The sequence below is a fragment of the Phymastichus coffea genome, unplaced genomic scaffold, assembly GCF_024137745.1.
Source record: "Phymastichus coffea isolate CEN01 unplaced genomic scaffold, Cenicafe_Pcof_1.1 PCOF00039, whole genome shotgun sequence".
Lineage (NCBI taxonomy): Eukaryota > Metazoa > Arthropoda > Insecta > Hymenoptera > Eulophidae > Phymastichus > Phymastichus coffea.
Genome location: NW_026706850.1, coordinates 227690 through 246390, shown reverse-complemented (window position 1 = coordinate 246390; position 18701 = coordinate 227690). Strand labels below are relative to the sequence as shown.

Here is an 18701-nt window from a genome sequence, read left to right as displayed (position 1 = left end):
CGTAATTATCTCGTTACACAGCTGACACGCTATGTGAAGCTCTGTCACACTTTTTTCTTCGATCAAGTGCCTTTCATCGTCCTCGTCAGCGGTGTATAGTGTCGCAGCAGATAATCTTTCGTAAAAATGCCATCAATCGGATTTTCTCTTTTAGAGTTTTCAGCAAAAACGTCAGCGCTGTGCGTTGGAAGATGAGCCGCAGCTTACTCGGTCCAATCATCAATGGTTGCACAAAGCGGTGTGTTATCTTCGTATTCAGGAAAGATGATCAAACTTTTATAGCCATATTAGCATCAGCAAGATGACGGATGAACTCGTCGATAGCCTTTGGACAATCACCGTAAGAATCAGTATAGATAACTCAAGTCATTAATTATACAGTCCTTTGAAACAAGCGAAGACAGTAAATTTTCACTTATATTTGATTTCCAAGGCGGATGCTCAAATAGAAGATTTAACTCAGTCAGACTATTGACGTCTTTGGCATTCAAATCTGAACTGGCTTCAATCAATAATTTCACAATCACTGGACTACCTAATTATAATATATTCCTACGTTCATGTTAAACCGTTAGCATCTTTAGCTTCCATATCTGCACCATTTTCAACTAACTTTCTAAAACGTTTGAATAAGCTACACTTGATAATTTTTCTCTTCCCTCGAAATCAAAAATTAACTAAGCAACGTTGTGGTACAGATGCGCTAATTTTTTTGTAGCTTCTTGAAACAATCGACTTTTCTTTTCTTTTTTGTGCAGATAGCATTGTTTTATTGCAAAGAAAATTTGACTTAAGTATAAATGGACTTAATATAATTATCCATCGAACTTCACTTAACTTTATATCTTTACTTTTTCAAGCTCGTGTCAATAGAACGATAATAAAACTTTTATAGAAATTTGTACTTACTTATGAGTTAAACAAATTTCTAATTACAAACGGTAGACTCGGTAAAAAATGTATTAAATAAAATTTTCAAGTACACTGACATCAGCAAGTAACGACGTAGTAAATTTTTAACCGCCGTATCGTAATAATTATTATAATTTTCATATTTTTCCACCTTATTGCTTCAAATGAGATGATGCATTCAGCATCACTCTGTGCAGTATAAATGCTATAAATAGCCATGCAGTATCTTAACCTCAACCGATTTCCATGTCATCGGATAGAATTATATTTGAAAACACATTGTATTCGATGAAAGATTCGTGGTTTTTTTCCGATCCGGTAACAAAACCGTACTTTCAAATAACGAAAACTTCTAATTAAAACATCGATTAACTACTCTGCCACCTGTCAATAAGTGACCTAACGGTGATATAGTTCTGCGCAACTGTAAAAACGCGTGCGTTATCCAATCGTCCCTGAACTTCGCTTCAGCTCCATATCCCGACGTAGAGCATTCCCCACTTTTGAACTACATTTTTAACTCTCTCTCTCTCTCTCTCTCTCTCTCTCTCTCTCTCTCTCTCTCTCTCTCTCTCTCTCTCTCTCTCTCTCTCTCTCTCTCTCTCTCTCTCTCTCTCTCTCTCTCTCTCTCTCTCTCTCTCTCTCTCTCTCTCTCTCTCTCTCTCTCAAAGAGATTTAAAATTAGTTTTGTTCAATTCAATGCTTTAAAATTATAGGAAATAGTAAGACAATTTGTTGCTTAAGATTTTTATTCATAAATCTAAGTATTGAATCGCTTCAGTAACAATCAACACATTTTTTTTTTCCTGACTGGGTTTGACCTTTGCTGTCGCTTAAACTACATACTATTTCTAGTACTAAAAAGTAATACATTTTCTCTGGATGCTTGATAGAAGCATCGTTTAATGATCCATTGATGTGATGTCTATGCTGTTTTTCGTACATTGGAATATATATCTTCTGATGACCTGACAACTAGTGATTTAATCATTCTGATTTTTTGTTGGTAGGTTCAGTCCTATGATTAAATATTATATTCAGCTGTTATATTGAGTCGCAACATCGTATGACTGACAACAGTTTAATTAACGAAATTTTGAGCAATTGACGTTTGACACTCATTGTTTGAGCCAAAAGCTCAATCGATGTTGTGGATAGTTTTCGTTGCTCAATATGTTGTCTGATTACTTCTATCTTCTGAAAAATAAAATTGTTTGCTGTTTTTTATCGATTCAATAGATCATGCATATTTATCATTACATATTTTTTTAATTTGTGCAATTTACTTAATGACCTTCGTTTTATCGAGCATTTTAGGACAATTCAAATATAAACGACGCAGGTTAAATTTCAATAGCGCAGGTTGCACAAAAGCGGAAAGAAAAAATGAAATAATCGTTTGCGTAAATATCAAGTAATTTATTAAATCGGAATTAAATGGATTAGATTTTGATGGTCTTTTGAACGTTATACACTTGATCTGCAGAAGCCTGAAGCATCTTCTTTTCAGCCTCGGTGATACGCATCCGAACAACCCCACTGATGCCGTTTTGGCCAATTTTACATGGAAGCGATAAAAAAATCTCGTGACCAATTCCGTGGTGTCCCTGTCACAAAGAAATCACAATGTTGGCGACCAAGCGATAGATCGATGGACACGTATGTTTAAAGCATTTCGGGTCTTTGTATACCTGTACGAGGGTAGAAACAGGTTTGACAGACTGGGCATCGCGCAAAATATCTTTGGTGATATCAGCGACCGTCAATCCCACCGCGGTGTTCGAGTATCCTTTTAAGCACCTGACCGTAGCTCCCCTAAAGCAAAATAAGAATAAAATAAACAATCTCATCAATCACCGCTGCACTATCATCCCTTCGATCGCGGCGACTTCCTCTCTTGAAGGCTGAAGGACTTACGCTTTGACGACATCGCTGGCGACGTCCTGCCACTTCTCATCGTCGGTAGACAGGCCAACGTTAGACTGCACCTCACGCAGCTGTACACCTGCCACGCTTACTCCCGACCACAATGGCACTACGCACGCAATTTATTCGTCATGTGTCAACGTGTGTCATTTGGTTGCTTTATTTTTTCGAACGAAATCGAAAGGTCGGTGGGTATACGATTTACCTTGGCTGTCACCGTGCTCGCCGATAATGTAACCGTGAACCGAAGTCGGGGCCAAGCCAAGTCGATGGCCGATCATATAACGAAAACGCGCGGAGTCTAGATGAGTGCCCGAACCCATCACTCGGTTTACTGGTACACCGCTCATTTTCCAGACCATCCAACTCAGTATGTCCACTGTGTGTAGGGGTTGATGTTTTAGGAAGATCTCTTTCGATTTTGACTCGGGAAAAATTTTTGCACATCCTAATCAATTTTCAATCTCCGTCCAAGCAGATACTTTTTTATGCAGAATACATTAGCAGATTCATGTAAACTTGAATAAAAACAGTAGTTATATGATTCGCAAGCAAACTTTCAGAAGAGTCATTTTAGCGCACGTCCCCGTGACAAAGATTATAAAAATGGAAGCTCACATCGAGTAAAAACATTGAAGAGCATGGTGGAAAATTACTAGCCTGGATTGGTGACAACAACGAAAACGGCTTTAGGACTGTACTCAACCAGCGGCATAATAATACTCTTAATAATGTCGGCGTTGCGTTGCAGCAAGTCGAGCCTCGATTCGTTTTTCAATTGTCGCGCCCCGGCCGTGATAATCACCACTCGCGAATTGCTACTTATGCAGAAGTCTGAAAGGCATACAAATTACGCGCTCGGCATTGTGTGATACGCACACATGGCCTTGCATGATCTATGGATTACGAATTAGACGCGATCGTCTCGTTGTTTTCTGGCTTCGACTCACCGGTGTCGTACTCGATGCGAGGATTGCCCAGGAATACTGAACCATGCAGATAGTCCATACCTTCGCCTTGTAGTTTCTTCGGGTAAGGGTCTACTAACGCGATGTGGCTGCTGATTTTCTGTTGATATGTACGCAGTCGGGTTTGTGCAATTTGTTTGTGTTTTCAATGTTCGAATGCCGAATCGCCACGAAAAAGTACGTTATCATGATTTACTTTTGTTTTTACTTAAAGAGTTAGAAAACTCAATTTGCCTTAATATCATTTGAATATGAACAATCTTAGATTCTAATATCTTACGCAGCTTCATGAATTTCATTTGAAATTTATTCGAGAATTTCTGTTTGATAAAACTCCGTCCTTCATTAAAAGTATCAACGAGATTTCGCTTATTGAATTCAAATTTATTCTTTGATGTGATATATTCGATAAGGTATCACGTTGACATTCAACAATGCTCATCGACGATACAGCAGGAGGCTTCACTTACCTGGAAGAGAATTGCATTGAGGCAAGCAATTCCTACCGTACCAGCACCTACTACGGTCACTTTATTCATACCATCCTGGACTCGTTCCACGACATTGCATATCAGTTGATCTTTCAGACACGGTGGCGATTTCCTAGAAACGACATAATCAATCAAATGCATAATTTAATTTTTTTTACTTATTAAGAAAGATTGTACTTGAAAGATTGTGAATGTAACATTGTCACCCGATTGTATGAATTATTCAGAAAATCAATTTCATCTGTGAAGAAACATGCGGCTAATGAGAGTAAATTATTGTACCTTAATTAGGATAATTAATGATTGTGAAATGAACGTTTTATTGTTAAATAATGGATGATCGTAATTGTAATGATTCGATGGCAGTAATTATCTAAAAGTTTATATCGTACGTGGGATCATTGCAGTAATTTCTTCTTGATGTCGACGATAATAATATTTTATAAATGGTAACATTGTCTAAAAGCGTTGGTAAACGTGATCCGAAAATACGGTTTACAAACTTAAAATTAGAAAAAGTTCTTTGTAAATTGATAGCAAGCACCATTCTATAACACGTGCTTTATTTGTTACATTTTTTGTACTTTCGCAACTCAATAAATGAAAAAAAACTGTAAAGGTTGATTGTAATCAAAACAAACCAAAATTGTAATAATCGCGTGAATTTTGCCGTTTATTGGTATCATTCTGTTTTTGATAACTTCAAGCGTCTCGTTCAAAATAAAAACTTGTTTTAGACAATAACTTATAATATTATGAAATGCAAAGTAATACAACGAGGTTTTATTGCGTGACATTTATTCGTCAATAAATACAAATAACACCGATCCAGCAGATTTCAATGTTTTACTTTCACAATACACAGACACACGCAAGTGCAAATGCAATAAATTATAAAATAATATTGATAAGTATTTGGTGCATCACTTGACGGAAGGAACTTTTTTTATGATACTTTTTTCCAAGGAACTACGTCGATCAAAAATACTGATGAAAAATCAATGTGAGAAAAGAAATTGATGGTATTTTAAATAGAAACAAAATAGTTATTACAGTAAAAAGTCATGGTGTAAAAATTATCTAAGTATTTGTACATCAATTAAAATTTCAGTCCTTTTTGAACCTCATTAATGGTTGCGGAGGATTTATGAAGCATTTCACATTCTTTGTCTGTCAATTTTTGATTAACAACAGACTGAACACCTTCAAGGCCAAGTGCACAGGGCAGCGATAAAAATACTTCGCTATTTATTCCGTGATATCCCTAAAAAAGAAATATAATTTTTTGAATACACGTTTTTGACTTCAATTCAAAGACAACTAGAAAGTTATTTTCAATTTTACTGTCCGAAAGACGGAGTTTTGATATTTTTTGTAAAGATTTAAATTAAAAAGTATTGTAAAATAACTGATCATTATTGTTTGTCAATTGATAAAAAAGATTATTTTTCACTTAGAAAAGAAAAAGGATTGCCTTTAATCTTGAAGAGTCAGAGACTTACACAAACATTGGTGGAAACCGCATGAACTTGATTGGAATTACGTAGACAGGCAGAAGCGAGATTGCAAACACTGAGGCCAACAGCCCAGGAAGTGTAGCCCTTGAGTTTGATCACCTCGTAAGCGCTGTCAACGACTTGCTTGTGAATCTCGCCCCAGTTCTCTTTGTCGCACTCGGTGCCGACTTTTTCATCGATGTCACGGAGCCGTACGCCGGCAACGTTCACGCCTGACCACACTGGCACTGCAAGACAACAAAACTATTTCAATCAGATTTCCTTGATTGGACCTTGATTGATGTGATTTCAATTGGCAAAGATATTTTTATTGCTAGTTCTGGTTTTATCTGGTAGTGAATTCTTCTGCTGTTAATTAATTTACGGATCTGATATTTCAAAAAAGAAAGGATTTTATTTTTTTCCTTATTTCCTTTAAAAAAAGTAAATAAACTGTGTACTGCTTAATTCAAAAATATAAAGTTTTCGTTTTTGCTTTAATCCAACTCCGACCAAAAAACTTACCACTCGTATCTCCGTGTTCACCGATAATCCAGCCGTGACAAGAGGTAGGCGCAACATTGAGTTTCTGAGAAAGCAAGAATCTGAACCTAGCCGAGTCAAGATTAGTTCCGCTGCCAATGACACGATTCTTCGGGAAACCCGACAATTTCCACGCGACGTACGTCAAAATATCCACAGGGTTCGATACCACAAGGAGAATAGAGTTTGGACTATATTTGACGAGAGGAGGAATGATGCCTTTGAAGATATCAGTGTTGCGCTGAACAAGGTCTAATCTTGACTCGCCTTCGCGCTGACGTGCGCCTGCAGTGATGATGCATATCGAGGAATTAGCCGTTGCGGCGAAGTCTGTGCTCGCGTTTATCTTGGCGTTTTTTAGAAAGGAACTGCCGTGTTGCAGATCCAACATTTCGCCCTTCAGTTTGTCTTCCATCACGTCAATCAGCACTAGGTCGCTCGAGACATTCTGCAATTTCGTTAAAATTATTTGCGAAAAGATTCGTGCACGATTTCCTTCGGGTTGAAAGCGAATCGTTCAGCGCTAAAGTACAAAAAAAAATATTTTTCTTGCCTTGAAGCTTGCGCTTTTGCTCGGAAATTCATTTTTGGGCACCCCAATACGGACCGAGAAAACATTTTATCAATATATTTATAACTTCTGCATATTTTGCAAATTTTCCAGGGTTTTTGGCTAACTTCCAACTCAACCGTTCAATCGCAATCACGAAGATTCCACATAAAAATACTAAATTAAATACAATTTAGAGAAGAGAATGAAATGACTTCATCTTTTTGAGTGGTCGAAACAAACCAAACTCGTTACAATTATAATTTATGTGCAATCGGCGAGATTGGTTGATTAGAATAAATAAGCCTTACATTGGTTAATATGCTGAAGGCACAAGCCATGCCGACTTGGCCAACACCAACGACGGTGACTTTATTGTTGCCCGTTTCTGAGGGCTCCTTCACTGTGTGGAGTAGTTGCTCTTTTACGGATGCCATCGTACAGCTGAAACACAAACAATGTACAATAAAGTTAATCACCTTTCTCGTGTAGTCAAATTGTGATTAATGTAAAGTTTGTGTGGGTAAGTAACTCGATAGATGCATCACGAAAGCGATGAAGGTAATTAAAACTTTGTCGTATGAAACTTCGAGAAACTCAACTAGAAACCAATTTAGAAGACGGCCATTAAATTATTTATTCTCGAATATATATTTAACAACAAAAACTTGTAATGTTCAGAAAAATTAAAACAAAATAGTTCTCACTCGAAAAGCCGACGTCGTATTCGAGCAAATATATCACTATTCCGATAAACTATGTTTAAATTAATTTGCGTCGCGCAAAACAACTTTCACCTATGCACAGATAGCTTTAACAAGAAGAATTTTATGTGCGCGATCCACCCGTAAAGGTCGGAAAGGTCGAGACTGTGAGTATAGTCACGTTTTCCCTATTTTCCCCCTGTCTGTTAAACACTCCAATCGATACGACGGCAAAAGCACGTGCACAGGCCTCACTCGCCCGTCGTTTGAAACATCGCACAATCACAGATGAGAAAAAAAAAAGCAACGACAAAAAAGAAGGAACGAGGCATGAAAATACAACCTCGCGGCAACACCGGAGGTGTATCTTTTCTTAGACGTGAGGCCGAGGTGATCTGACGGCAATATAAAATAACCGGCGCGCTGCCGCTGCTGGAGCTCGTACAGGCGAAGAGTGTATTGATCCCTCCCGTAACGGCCACGTGCCTCGAGCGCGAAAAGTCAAACGAGCGCGCAATCGCCGCCCCGGATTGCGCATTTTTGCGTTTGCGCGAGGATGGCGCGAGGACGACGCGAGGATTGCATGGGTTTTCGTGCGCAGGATACGAGTTACGCTAGATTGCGGTGGCAGTTTGCTTCAATAGGACGGCGTATACGACGTGACTTCCTTTTAGCGAGGTTACAATTGGATGATATTTTATTTTATATTGTACGTCTGCTATACCTCGAGTGTTCAACTTATTTTCTAGCTTTGAAAATAGATTTGATTATTTGGAAAGACAGTTAGATGGTGTATCGATTGCGTTTAACGATAACCTTGCCGGTGGTGGGCAACATTGCGAGCAACAGCGAGCGAGGAAATCTTGCGACTTGAAAGTAAACGTAAAACTTTTCTTGAAATAAATATTTGAGAAAGCTTTTAGGGAAAATGATCTGCATTGTAATATTGCTACTTCTAACATTTTGAATGATTTGAAAATTATAAGTTATTGTGATGTAGTGAGATGACAAAACCTGCAAATTTGACGTACTAAATACTTATTGGTTAGATTGGAAAAATAAGCATATTATCGACAGTTCATTTGTTTTTGTTTGCCAACGTTATCATTAATAAGTGAATGAATGATTTTAGTTTCATTCAATCAAATGCAACCTTTGACCATTACAATATTATATATATCGGATATACATCTTATCTCTGAAAATAAGTAATTTTTCGATAAACAACATAGATTGGAGTTGGATACGACTAATAACTAATTGCTGTTATAATCAGTAATTGGCAAATTTGACTAAAAAGTCGAATATAATTTTTAAAAGCTCGTTAACAAAATCTTTGAACTAAACTGAAAAAAACTATTATTCAAATGTATCTGAAACAAAGTATGTATCAAATAGCAAGTAATCAATTATATTATCATTCTCGGTCTCCTTGAAATATCCTTAGCCCAGTTAAACGAACTGAGTCGCAGGCAAGTATATGTATATATACAGAAATATTTATCCTATGTAAAATGGAAGTCGGCGAGTAAACAATCGTACGCATGATGACACATCCAGCAATAAAACCAAAAGAAAGATGAACAATAACAGTGATGAAATTGTCCTGGATAGCGTACTCACATTGTGATTGTGCTCCAAAATCCTCAATAGACTGACACGCACCTGCAGGCAAGTATTTCTTCCGTGGGTTGTAGCACGATAGGAACCGGCACGACTGACTTATACTCGGCAGCTGTGTGTAATTTGGAGGAACTGGCCTTGCCTCCTCTACTTTTATACAGCCGCGAGTATGCGCGCCGCGCGCGCGCTACAGAACGTGCGGCTTCCTACGTATACGCTTTAGCGTCATCCTAACCTCCAATGATATTTATATATATATTTGTATACTTTCTCTACACTTACACTTTTCCACTGTTTACTTGGCAATGATTGTTGATGTTTGCGCGAATATTTGGTATGATAATAGTATCAATGTTTAGTAAACATCTCGTTGACAAATTCGAAGCTTCTTATTTTTAACGAGCTGTTGTAATAGTCTTGATACCTGTTGAAACTAATGTATATGTATAATATGACGCAAGAATACTGGAAGTATTTCGAATAACATGGTAACACTCGAAATTTGTTTTCGCTTTGTTGAAATGTGTTTTATAAAATAATATGGTTATTCTGCAAATAATGAAATTAAAGTATAGCGAATGAAACAAAATGAATGAAATGCATTGAGACTGAGAAAAGAATTCGCGGAATTATGCAGGGAACACGCATGCGCAAAAAAGTGTGCGAGCTTTTTATTGGATATTTCTGGCGGCGACAAATAAAACGCGGCGAAAATAAATTACGGAGTGCAATTGATTGTCTAAACTTTGATACTTCCCACGCGGTTAATGCGAGAGTGATATGATTCCTGTGAAATGAACGATCGTCATTCTGAATGCACCGACGAATTTGTGCACCGATCAAATAAAGCAGGACTAACTCGCGCGTTATGGAGTGCATCCCGTGAATAAGCGCGCAAGCAATAGTTGTGAGATCTACTGCAATCGCGCCTGCTGCGTGGACTATCTCACGTACACCTCAGAGAATAGGCTGACGTAACGTAGCAGAAGGGACGCGTCGCCGGATGGTTCAAAAATACATCCCGAAAATCACGCGGACCTCGGAGTAACGTGGTTTGCGGCACAGCCGGCCGCAGATCGTTTGTTTAGATGCATATAATCGCCGACGCGACGCGCTTGCCATCCGAGGATTTGAAATTGAAAACGACGCGCATAATACAATGCATCGATTGACGTGCACGACGCAGACGACAATGCATGCCTGTTATGCAGATCGAGCGCTGTTATTTGTCTCTGCGGGATGGCCTATCGATCGGGGTTTTGGTCGGCGGAGAGATAACTAACGGCTTGAATCTTGGTTGACCGTATAATAATTGCGTACGGTTGCAGTAGATGCATTATGCAGGTATACGCTGGTGGTCAAATGCCGCTACTAACGTCGGAAATTTGTTTTATGCACAGTAACGAGAGAATGTCTTTGTAGTTTTATGCGACCGACGCACGATGAAAGTTTTACTCTTGGCATTTGTCATGATATTGGCGAGCTACATAACGTTCCTTATGTGAAAGTTTCATTGAGTGCTAGCTATTCACTTTGGCACTATATTTGAGCAGTTATATTACTTTTGGCGTAGGCTTTTTAACGCCGAGTGGAATTCTCCACGGAGGTCTCAAATACCACGGAGTGATATTTGATACTCATACGTGCATTTTTCTCAAATATTAATACATCAATCTTATCGATCAATCTAATTTTGAAACGGTTTCAAACGATGTCTTAATTAACTTTGTGAAAGATCTTTGAAAATGAATTGCTTACTTCGTCGCAATCAACCTTTAAGCTATTCAAGTCTAAAAGTGAGCCTAACTGTCGTAAACATTTATTTTACTATTAAACAAGTAGCAAGTAGTTCGTAACGATTATGGCGTAAATCGTAATTACAAGGTAAGGTAGAGTCGGCTAGAGCTTAATTGTACTGCATTAGTAGTGCAAGCTCGATAACCCAGAGTTCGCTAGCCGATAATGGCTCAGTAATTACTGCAGAGGGGAGACCAGAAAAAGATACATACTGCTTAATAAATTCGATTTAAAATGCCGTTTTTGCACACGACACTTCAGTCACGAAGGAAAAGAATTGCTAGCTCGTATATTTGGTGTAGTTACCCAATTAAAATGGACGGCTAGGGCCTCCTTTAAATTACGAGAGCTCTTGGCCGGAAGCTCATGATACAAAGATAAACACGTCCGTACAATTATCCGCAAACGTCATGGATAGTCTCACTACATATCTACGAGAAGTTACACGAAAGTTTGAAATTGTCATTAAAGATGTTGTATGCAATCTTACGTCAGCGTGAAAATTCAAGCCTGTAATATTATTTCTTTCACAAATAAATTCAAACACGAGAAAAACCATTCTCGTTAACGTTCATTTAAATGTCATATTTTGAGTTCGGTGTTTTGCAACTACTAAAAGTTCAGGGACTGATACCATGATGGAGTTTTTCGATGGACGATACTTTATTCTTTACCGTAGATTATAAAGCTGCTCTAACGTTATAAGACGTTCTACTTTATTTCTAGCTACAAATCAAACGAAAATTCAAATGAGTGCATGTCGGTCACGAATTTATTGCACCGAAAACGCATTATAAGCATTTAGAGCGAAATACGAAGCTTCGCGCTCCGCCGAAAATGATTGGCAAGTCAGTTTCAGTTCACGAGCTCCGTACAACGCCATTTCGGCAATTGACTAATACATTCTATTCTGTTTGATACAACTCAGTACGCTGATTATCCTCTTTGTATTTAATTACTTTATAATTTCGTATAAATAACATTGTTAAAATGTAGAATTTTTAGTGCTTAGTATTATTTATTTGACTAACGCCCGGTTCCATTGGACTCACTTCGCATTGCCATCACTACTTCAAGATACAGTAATAGTTACTTTAACAATATATAACAGAATACGCTTCAGAGCCTATCCATTAGATTTCATATTGGTGCGCCTCGAATGTTGATACTAACGTTTACAACTTAACACTGTCACAATCCATCCTTGGTATTCGGAGAAAGTTATAGAACGCGCAACGCTATTTCTTTTCATTAGCATTGCTTTTGTAAAACTGATCACTCTAATTTTTGCTGAAAAAATTGTACATGCATAGCTTAAATTTATCACGAATTAATTTTGACTGTTGAAACTTCTTTTGCAGTTGAAATCTACGTATAATAAAATCACCGACAATGGGAAATTGTTGTCAACAGAAAAGAAAGAATTCATTTAAATATTCTGATAAAAGCCGAAAAATGGGCGTACAATTTTAGAAGTCAACTACATTTCATATTCATCAATTTTTATGGCTTTTATGATAGTTTCCTATTTCGTAGTAATTCTGAAACCTTTGATACCCATTATTTTAGACGATATTATCCTTTTCGCGGAGCCAGAAATCACGTATCTACATTTTTATGGCAAATTTTTAAATGATAAAAAATTTTAGAACTTTCTATTTTATTTGGATTATTTCGTTTTGGATTATTTTGAGTTATTTCGAATTGGGATCATTTCGAATTTCAATAACTTACTAGTAGTAGCGTTCTTGTGTAAGACTATTATATACAAGTATGTAAGTATACTTAGCCGTATTGAAGTACACTTATATGTTCTATCTCTGCCATCCAAGGCAAAAATTCGTTAACATCAGTTACAAGATTTTTGAAGATACGTAAGTTCGAAATAAATAAATGATTGCCAAAATTCAGTGTGAAATACATTTCAACAGATATTTCAGTGTATAGCTCAGCCAGAACGACAAAACTCTTATTATTTTTCATGCTCCGAAGTACAGGAGGAATCATTACGATGAACATAGAGAATTACTTAATAGTGCAATAGATAAGATGTCTATTTCATGAAATTTCAGATAATGAAAACTGTTGTGTCATATACATACTGTGCTCGTATCCAGGTGAATTATTCATGATCCGAGAAAATCTGCTCAACACCTCTGGTTTTTCGAATAGACAAAGAACCAACAAAAACAGTAGCGAATGTGGGATTGCGAGAAAATATCAAAAATTACCGGGCACTCCTACCTCACTAAGCTATCAAGTGTGACAAAAAAGGAACTTTTTAATAAATAATAAATACCGCAGTTTATCCTGAAATTTATCATGTGTAATTAATACGCAAATGTTGTATAGACCACGCATGATAAAATATTTCTTCACAAAATGATTAAAACGAATACTAAAATCTTAAAACCTTCAGATTATTTTTAGCAACAAATAGTGTGCAACTATTCCGTAATTTTTTCTTTTCATGATTTTCACAAGTTCTCACACAAGATATGATCTAATGTAATAAGATCTTTCTTTGAACGAATTATTACCAAAAGAGCACGGGTCGATAAATTGGTTTCCTAGCTATCATTACCATCCCAGCGGTAGATATTCAAGTGCCGGAGTGCCCCATCGAAACTCCGCATAGCAAATACTCACGTCGCCACTCGAACTCCAAAACCAACATCCGCATGCACGCCGCACTACTTGACGTGCCGTATCACATCCCCTGCGCGCCTATGCGTCAATTAAACCGTCGGAGCGCGCGCAAGCCTATTAATTACAATCAGAGGCTTTAATCACTTGCCAATAATCTCGCGTGTGCCGCAAAACTGATTTCGTCGGCGGCGTATATGCGGGGCCAATATGATCAGATCCATCTAGGCGCAAAAAGAAAACTCGGCACGAAACACGGATCGTACATTAGGCTGCCGTCGCGCGCAGCAGATTAATATTGATGAAGTCCCTCGCGAAATGAAGTTGTTGTTGAACCGGCTTCTATCGCTTTAATTGAAAGCTAGTTTTCGGTGCCTCGCTGAAATCCATTCATCAGCGATGTGCCGTTCGCGCTCTGAAATCCGGTGACAAATCGCCGCAGCTCTTTCTTTTTCTTTTTCTTTTTTAAGCATCGTCGGTGACGGCGACGACGACGAGGAGAGAAAGCTGTCGAAGCGGGTGTGAAGTATCCAAGGCGGAGTGGTTTTTTACCTATGCGCAGCAAGGGGAGGTGATGCTGCCTTGCTTTTGGGATGATGATGATAGGGGGAGTTCAAGTGGGCTATGCGTTTCGACGACGACGACGACGACGCGCGTTATAAGGTTTTATGTAGTGTAGCTGCGCATGTGTGTCGACTAGCGGTGAGAAGGTGCGAATATTTTTTAGCTTGCGGGCGCGGATGGCTTTTTTTTTCGACGCGGCCTTGCTTCGGGTTGAGTGTCGGATTTTTCGTTGGTGAAATGTTAATTAAAAATGGCGAGGTGCAACCAAACGTTTTATTTTATAAACTGTGAATTAATGGCAGCCTTTAGTTACAAAATAAAATCAATGTCACTTTTTGACTCTCTGTGTATAACCAGATGCGGTGCCCTTGCTTATTCCCCCTTCGGTTTTATCAATATTTAAACGTCGCTCGCTCTTACAAACGTAGAAAAATCCATTTACACGCAAAAAGGCTATTTGATAACATTTTCAAGAAATCAATACAAAGCATCAGTCGTCAAATAAATAATTCAAATTTCATCAATTCGCTTCGTGTAAATATTTTCTTATCTTATTTATCCTTTAATAACGAGAGCGAGGAGGTTATATAGCATTTTAAAATATTTACAGAGAGATTCATAATTAACGAAATATATATATCTCATCCCAATTCAGATAAAGCTGTCAGCAACAGCAGCACGAGCCTTTCAGCTTGATGAGAAATTTCGTTTTATAAGAAGTAGTTTTCTCTTTATGCACCGACGTAAAAAAGAGTTTAACCGACGCATTAAGCCAAACGAAATTTTCAGTAAGTTGCATCTCTGTCTCGCCGATTCGGTTACAATGTTCTCCCTCGAGCGTGCGCGTACGTACGGTTCTTTTTTCTCTCTCTCTCTCTCTCACCCCCACTCTCCCTCGGCCGCCTTTTATGCACAGAGTTACGAGGGATTAAATTAACTTTCTGCACCCGCGCCTGGACGGTATTAAACTTTTTTAAAACGTACACATTTTTATCTCGAGTGTACATTGAAATTTCGTTTCAGCGGGGCTCGTTGTAGGTACGCGCTGCCGGCGAAAAAGGATGACGCAGTCGCTAGCCGAGAATAAAGTGGCGTATCGCACGGCGCGGCGTTCAAGCGATGCAAATCCGTCGCGCGGTGCAGCGCCGCTCGCGCGCTATAAGAAAATAACGGCAGTAGTTTACGCGCTCAGGAAACTGGAAATAAGAAATTGTCACTATATATTTCAAGTTGTAACCGCCTTTGCCGCTCGCGCGAACATAGGAAATTACATCGTATAAATAAACACCTCGTCGTCGTCGTCGTCGTCACTGGGCTCCGATAAATATTCCCCTTCGGCGCGACATCGTCATCGTAGCCAACGAAAAGGGAAAAAATCATTTCCACACTTCCCTCTCGAAAGCATCCGTTAACGAGGTCCTGTCATCGGACGCTGAAAATCCGGCATATAATTAACGCGCTGTCTGTTATTCCACCCTCGCGTGGCGAAAACATAGAAGTCGCTATTTTTTCAGGCTTCAATTTTTTCTCTCCCTGGGCCTCCTGCTGCTGCTGCTGCTGCTGCTGCTGCTGCCGATGCGCTTCCGGTCCGCTTGCAGATGTCGCGCGCACGACCTGCCCCGCCTCCCTGGCACACGTCCCTTCGATATAATTGAGGCACACGCCGTGAGGAAGTCCAACCGAGTGACACTTTTATGAGCGACGGGTTGTAGCAGTGCACCAACCTCGTTTTTTTTCCATTTTGCGGATGTGCGCGAACACGGTGAATGTCCTCAATCGGCCACTTCCTTTTACGACGAGCTGCGGATTATGTTTTCGTGCACCTTTTTTACGGAGCGCTAATGGAGCGAATTCCGAAAATATAAATTTTTTATATTTCGCGACAGGATGGATATTTTTCCGCGATAATCTTTCAGTCGTGGATATAAAAAATTATGTGAACGAGACTTGACGAGGAGGTGAAATAACGATGACGCATGGAACGTGAGAGGGGGGAGGAGAGACACAGAGAGAGAGAGATGCTTTTAAATAATTCATTGACGATGATGAAGCGAGCGCGATTCGTCATAATTTTTCCATTGAAGCGACGAGCGCGCTAGTGATTGCGGAGCTGTTTAACAAAAGTAAACAGCAGACGCGATGAAAATTGTTGAAGCTTGTCAAATGGAGCTTCGTTTGCTATACTCATCTGTAAATAATAAAAATCTTTCGCGTTCGCGCTAACTGCTGCGTATCATTCCATTCTCGTTCCGATGAACATTGCTTATAGTTTCAGTTTCAATTTCATTTTTCATCGCACAATGCCCCCGATTCCAATTCGAACGATTCGATTAGAAAAAAGCTTCCGAAAAAAACAAAACAAAACAGAAAAAGGACAATCGAAAGCCTTTGACTCTAAATTGAACAACAACGGCCATTTGTAAAACAATAACTCTGCGCGCGAGAGAAAAAAGGACGCAACAAACTCGTCGCACTTGAAAATCAAGAGCGCGCGTGCGAACGTCGGGCACTGATAAAATCAGCAACAGCTTAATCAAAGAAAAAGCGAAACGAACGAGGCGGGGGACACACAATGCACAGGCGTACGTACAGCGCCGAGAGCTGCACGCGCGCGCGCGGGACAAAAGTATATAGGGAGGGGAGGGGGTGGAGGGATCGTCGCGCGTAGGTGTCGCGCGAACAATAGCGTCAATAATTCCGTAGACACGCGTCCCTCCCCGAAACGTCTCTCGCGCGCGCAGCCTCCGCAGGGTTGGCGCGAGAGAAGAGTTCTTGGCCGACAGGCGCGTCCCCGACGAGTAGAATGTCAATTTTCTCGGGCGTGGTGCGCGCGCAATAAAATCAGCCTGGATTTAGCGAGCCGCTAAAACCGCGTCGTTAACGCAGCGCGCGCTGGCGCACCCATCGCGATGGTTTACTGGATTCCGCGTTATAGCGCCGATAATCGCATTAATTAGTGAACTCGCCTCCGACCGCTCGCTCGCGCACTTCGGTCAGAGGAGGTATAAATCCCGGCAGCCCCCCTCGCAGATACATCGGAGGCTGCGCGATATAGTATTACGAGCATCGCGCGCTTATAACACGATACGGCTTTGATAATATACGTTTCAATGTAATCGGACGCCTGCGGAAAGTTGGTCGGTTTACATATCGGCGCTCGCGCGCAGCTATGCGCCGGCTGAATATTTGCCCGATGACGCCGCTGAAAATTTCCATGGGAAAGCTATTAGCAGGCTCGCGGCGAGCGAAGAAAAGAAAGGCCAGTCGCGCATTAACCATCTGCGCTAATCCCCTAATGGACAAAACCAGCAACTCAATCTTTCTCTCCGGAGGGAACGCGAAAAAATCTCCACCCTCGTAATCGATCATTATTACTATTGGGGGCAGCGCGACTACGCCTTGGAAAACCAGCTACCATAATAAGCTTCTGCCGGAAGTTTTATGTTTCTGACTGGCGACGCGCACGCAACAGAGAAAGAGAAAAAGAAAGAGATTAACTCTTTGCGCTGTCGACGTCGTCTTGAGGGACTCTGACATCTGGAAAATGTGCGGCTGAGGGTGAAAACGAGTATCTCTCTCGTGTTCTCTACCTGCGAGTTTTCGGTTTTCACGCCGGCGACACGTGCTGCTGCCGATCCTGCGTGGTCATTCGAATTGCTGCGCTCGAGGCAGATGTTGCCGAGTAATGAAAAGTGATTTTTTCCTCTTTGCTTATTAAATTCAATTAGTAGCTAATATGAAAGGAATTGAAAGAATAGGTCTTTGAGAAAAAAAAGGGGATGTTGATAATGAATGAATTACAACTCTTCAAAGGCATGGAGCTTCTATGTGATGATAAAAGGAAGGTAAGGATTCTTTTATCTCTCTCGCAGACAAGTAGAATCCCTCGTTCCAATTATGATTTCTTTTCTTCGAAAGAAAAAAAAAATCGCAAATTTGATTCCCTTCTATAACCCCTTTTCTCTCGCAGTACAATGGCTCACCGCGTCGTTGAAAATTATATCTAATTGCCCCGTAGTATGAATTCATCGCAATGGATAATTATACAGGCGGCCGGCGGGAAGAAAAAGCAGCGGGCAATCCGTTCGTCATAGAATACTAATTTCCCGAAATAAAAAAGTAAAAAAATGAAGAGAAACAGAAGGTAAACTGGCGCGCGCGTTGAGAGTAAAGAATGAAAGGGCAACAAAGTTAATGAAAAACTAAATTGTGTTTTCTCAGAGTATAAAGAAGTCTGCAGTTAGCGACAGCTTTGTTAGCGCTAGCCACACAGGCGCATGGCGCGAGTGAGAAAGAGAGCGAGGCGAACGGCCAGTAGCGAGCTTCTTGGGTCAAGAGCAAAGAAAATGTAGCCTGAATAGGATGCGAAAATGAAAACCCTTTTAAGGCCTCCTCTTATGGGTGCTTGCGCCGGCCGACGCTCGCTGGCGCGAATAGAAAGATCCTTTCAGTCCAAAATTGATTCCCCTTTACGCTCTCTC

At 39.9% G+C, this 18701-nt stretch overlaps 1 protein-coding gene across 1 annotated transcript; it reads right to left on the bottom strand.

Moving 5' to 3' along the window:
- Nucleotides 1-2354: 2354 nt before the first annotated feature.
- Nucleotides 2355-9430, bottom strand: LOC131663980 (L-lactate dehydrogenase B chain). The gene is made up of 12 exons (XM_058934792.1): nucleotides 9214-9430; nucleotides 7198-7330; nucleotides 6319-6784; nucleotides 5800-6041; nucleotides 5401-5561; nucleotides 4277-4409; nucleotides 3789-3906; nucleotides 3499-3672; nucleotides 3044-3217; nucleotides 2830-2947; nucleotides 2604-2727; nucleotides 2355-2519 (listed from the first exon to the last, which is right to left on the bottom strand). The coding sequence occupies exons 2-12, from the start codon at nucleotides 7321-7323 to the stop codon at nucleotides 2355-2357; spliced, it is 2001 nt and encodes a 666-aa protein (XP_058790775.1). The 5' UTR covers nucleotides 7324-7330; nucleotides 9214-9430.
- Nucleotides 9431-18701: the final 9271 nt, after the last annotated feature.

Bases quoted from the DNA above. Each gene is read 5' to 3' on its own strand.
- LOC131663980 (XM_058934792.1), bottom strand. From the start codon at position 7,323: ATGGCATCCGTAAAAGAGCAACTACTCCACACAGTGAAGGAGCCCTCA. The intron at 6,042-6,318 runs GTAAGTTTTTTG...GTTGTCTTGCAG, and splicing joins TGAACACGGAGATACGAGTG to TGCCAGTGTGGTCAGGCGTG. The intron at 4,410-5,400 runs TTAATTGATGTA...TGTCGTTTCTAG, and splicing joins GTTCAAAAAGGACTGAAATT to GAAATCGCCACCGTGTCTGA.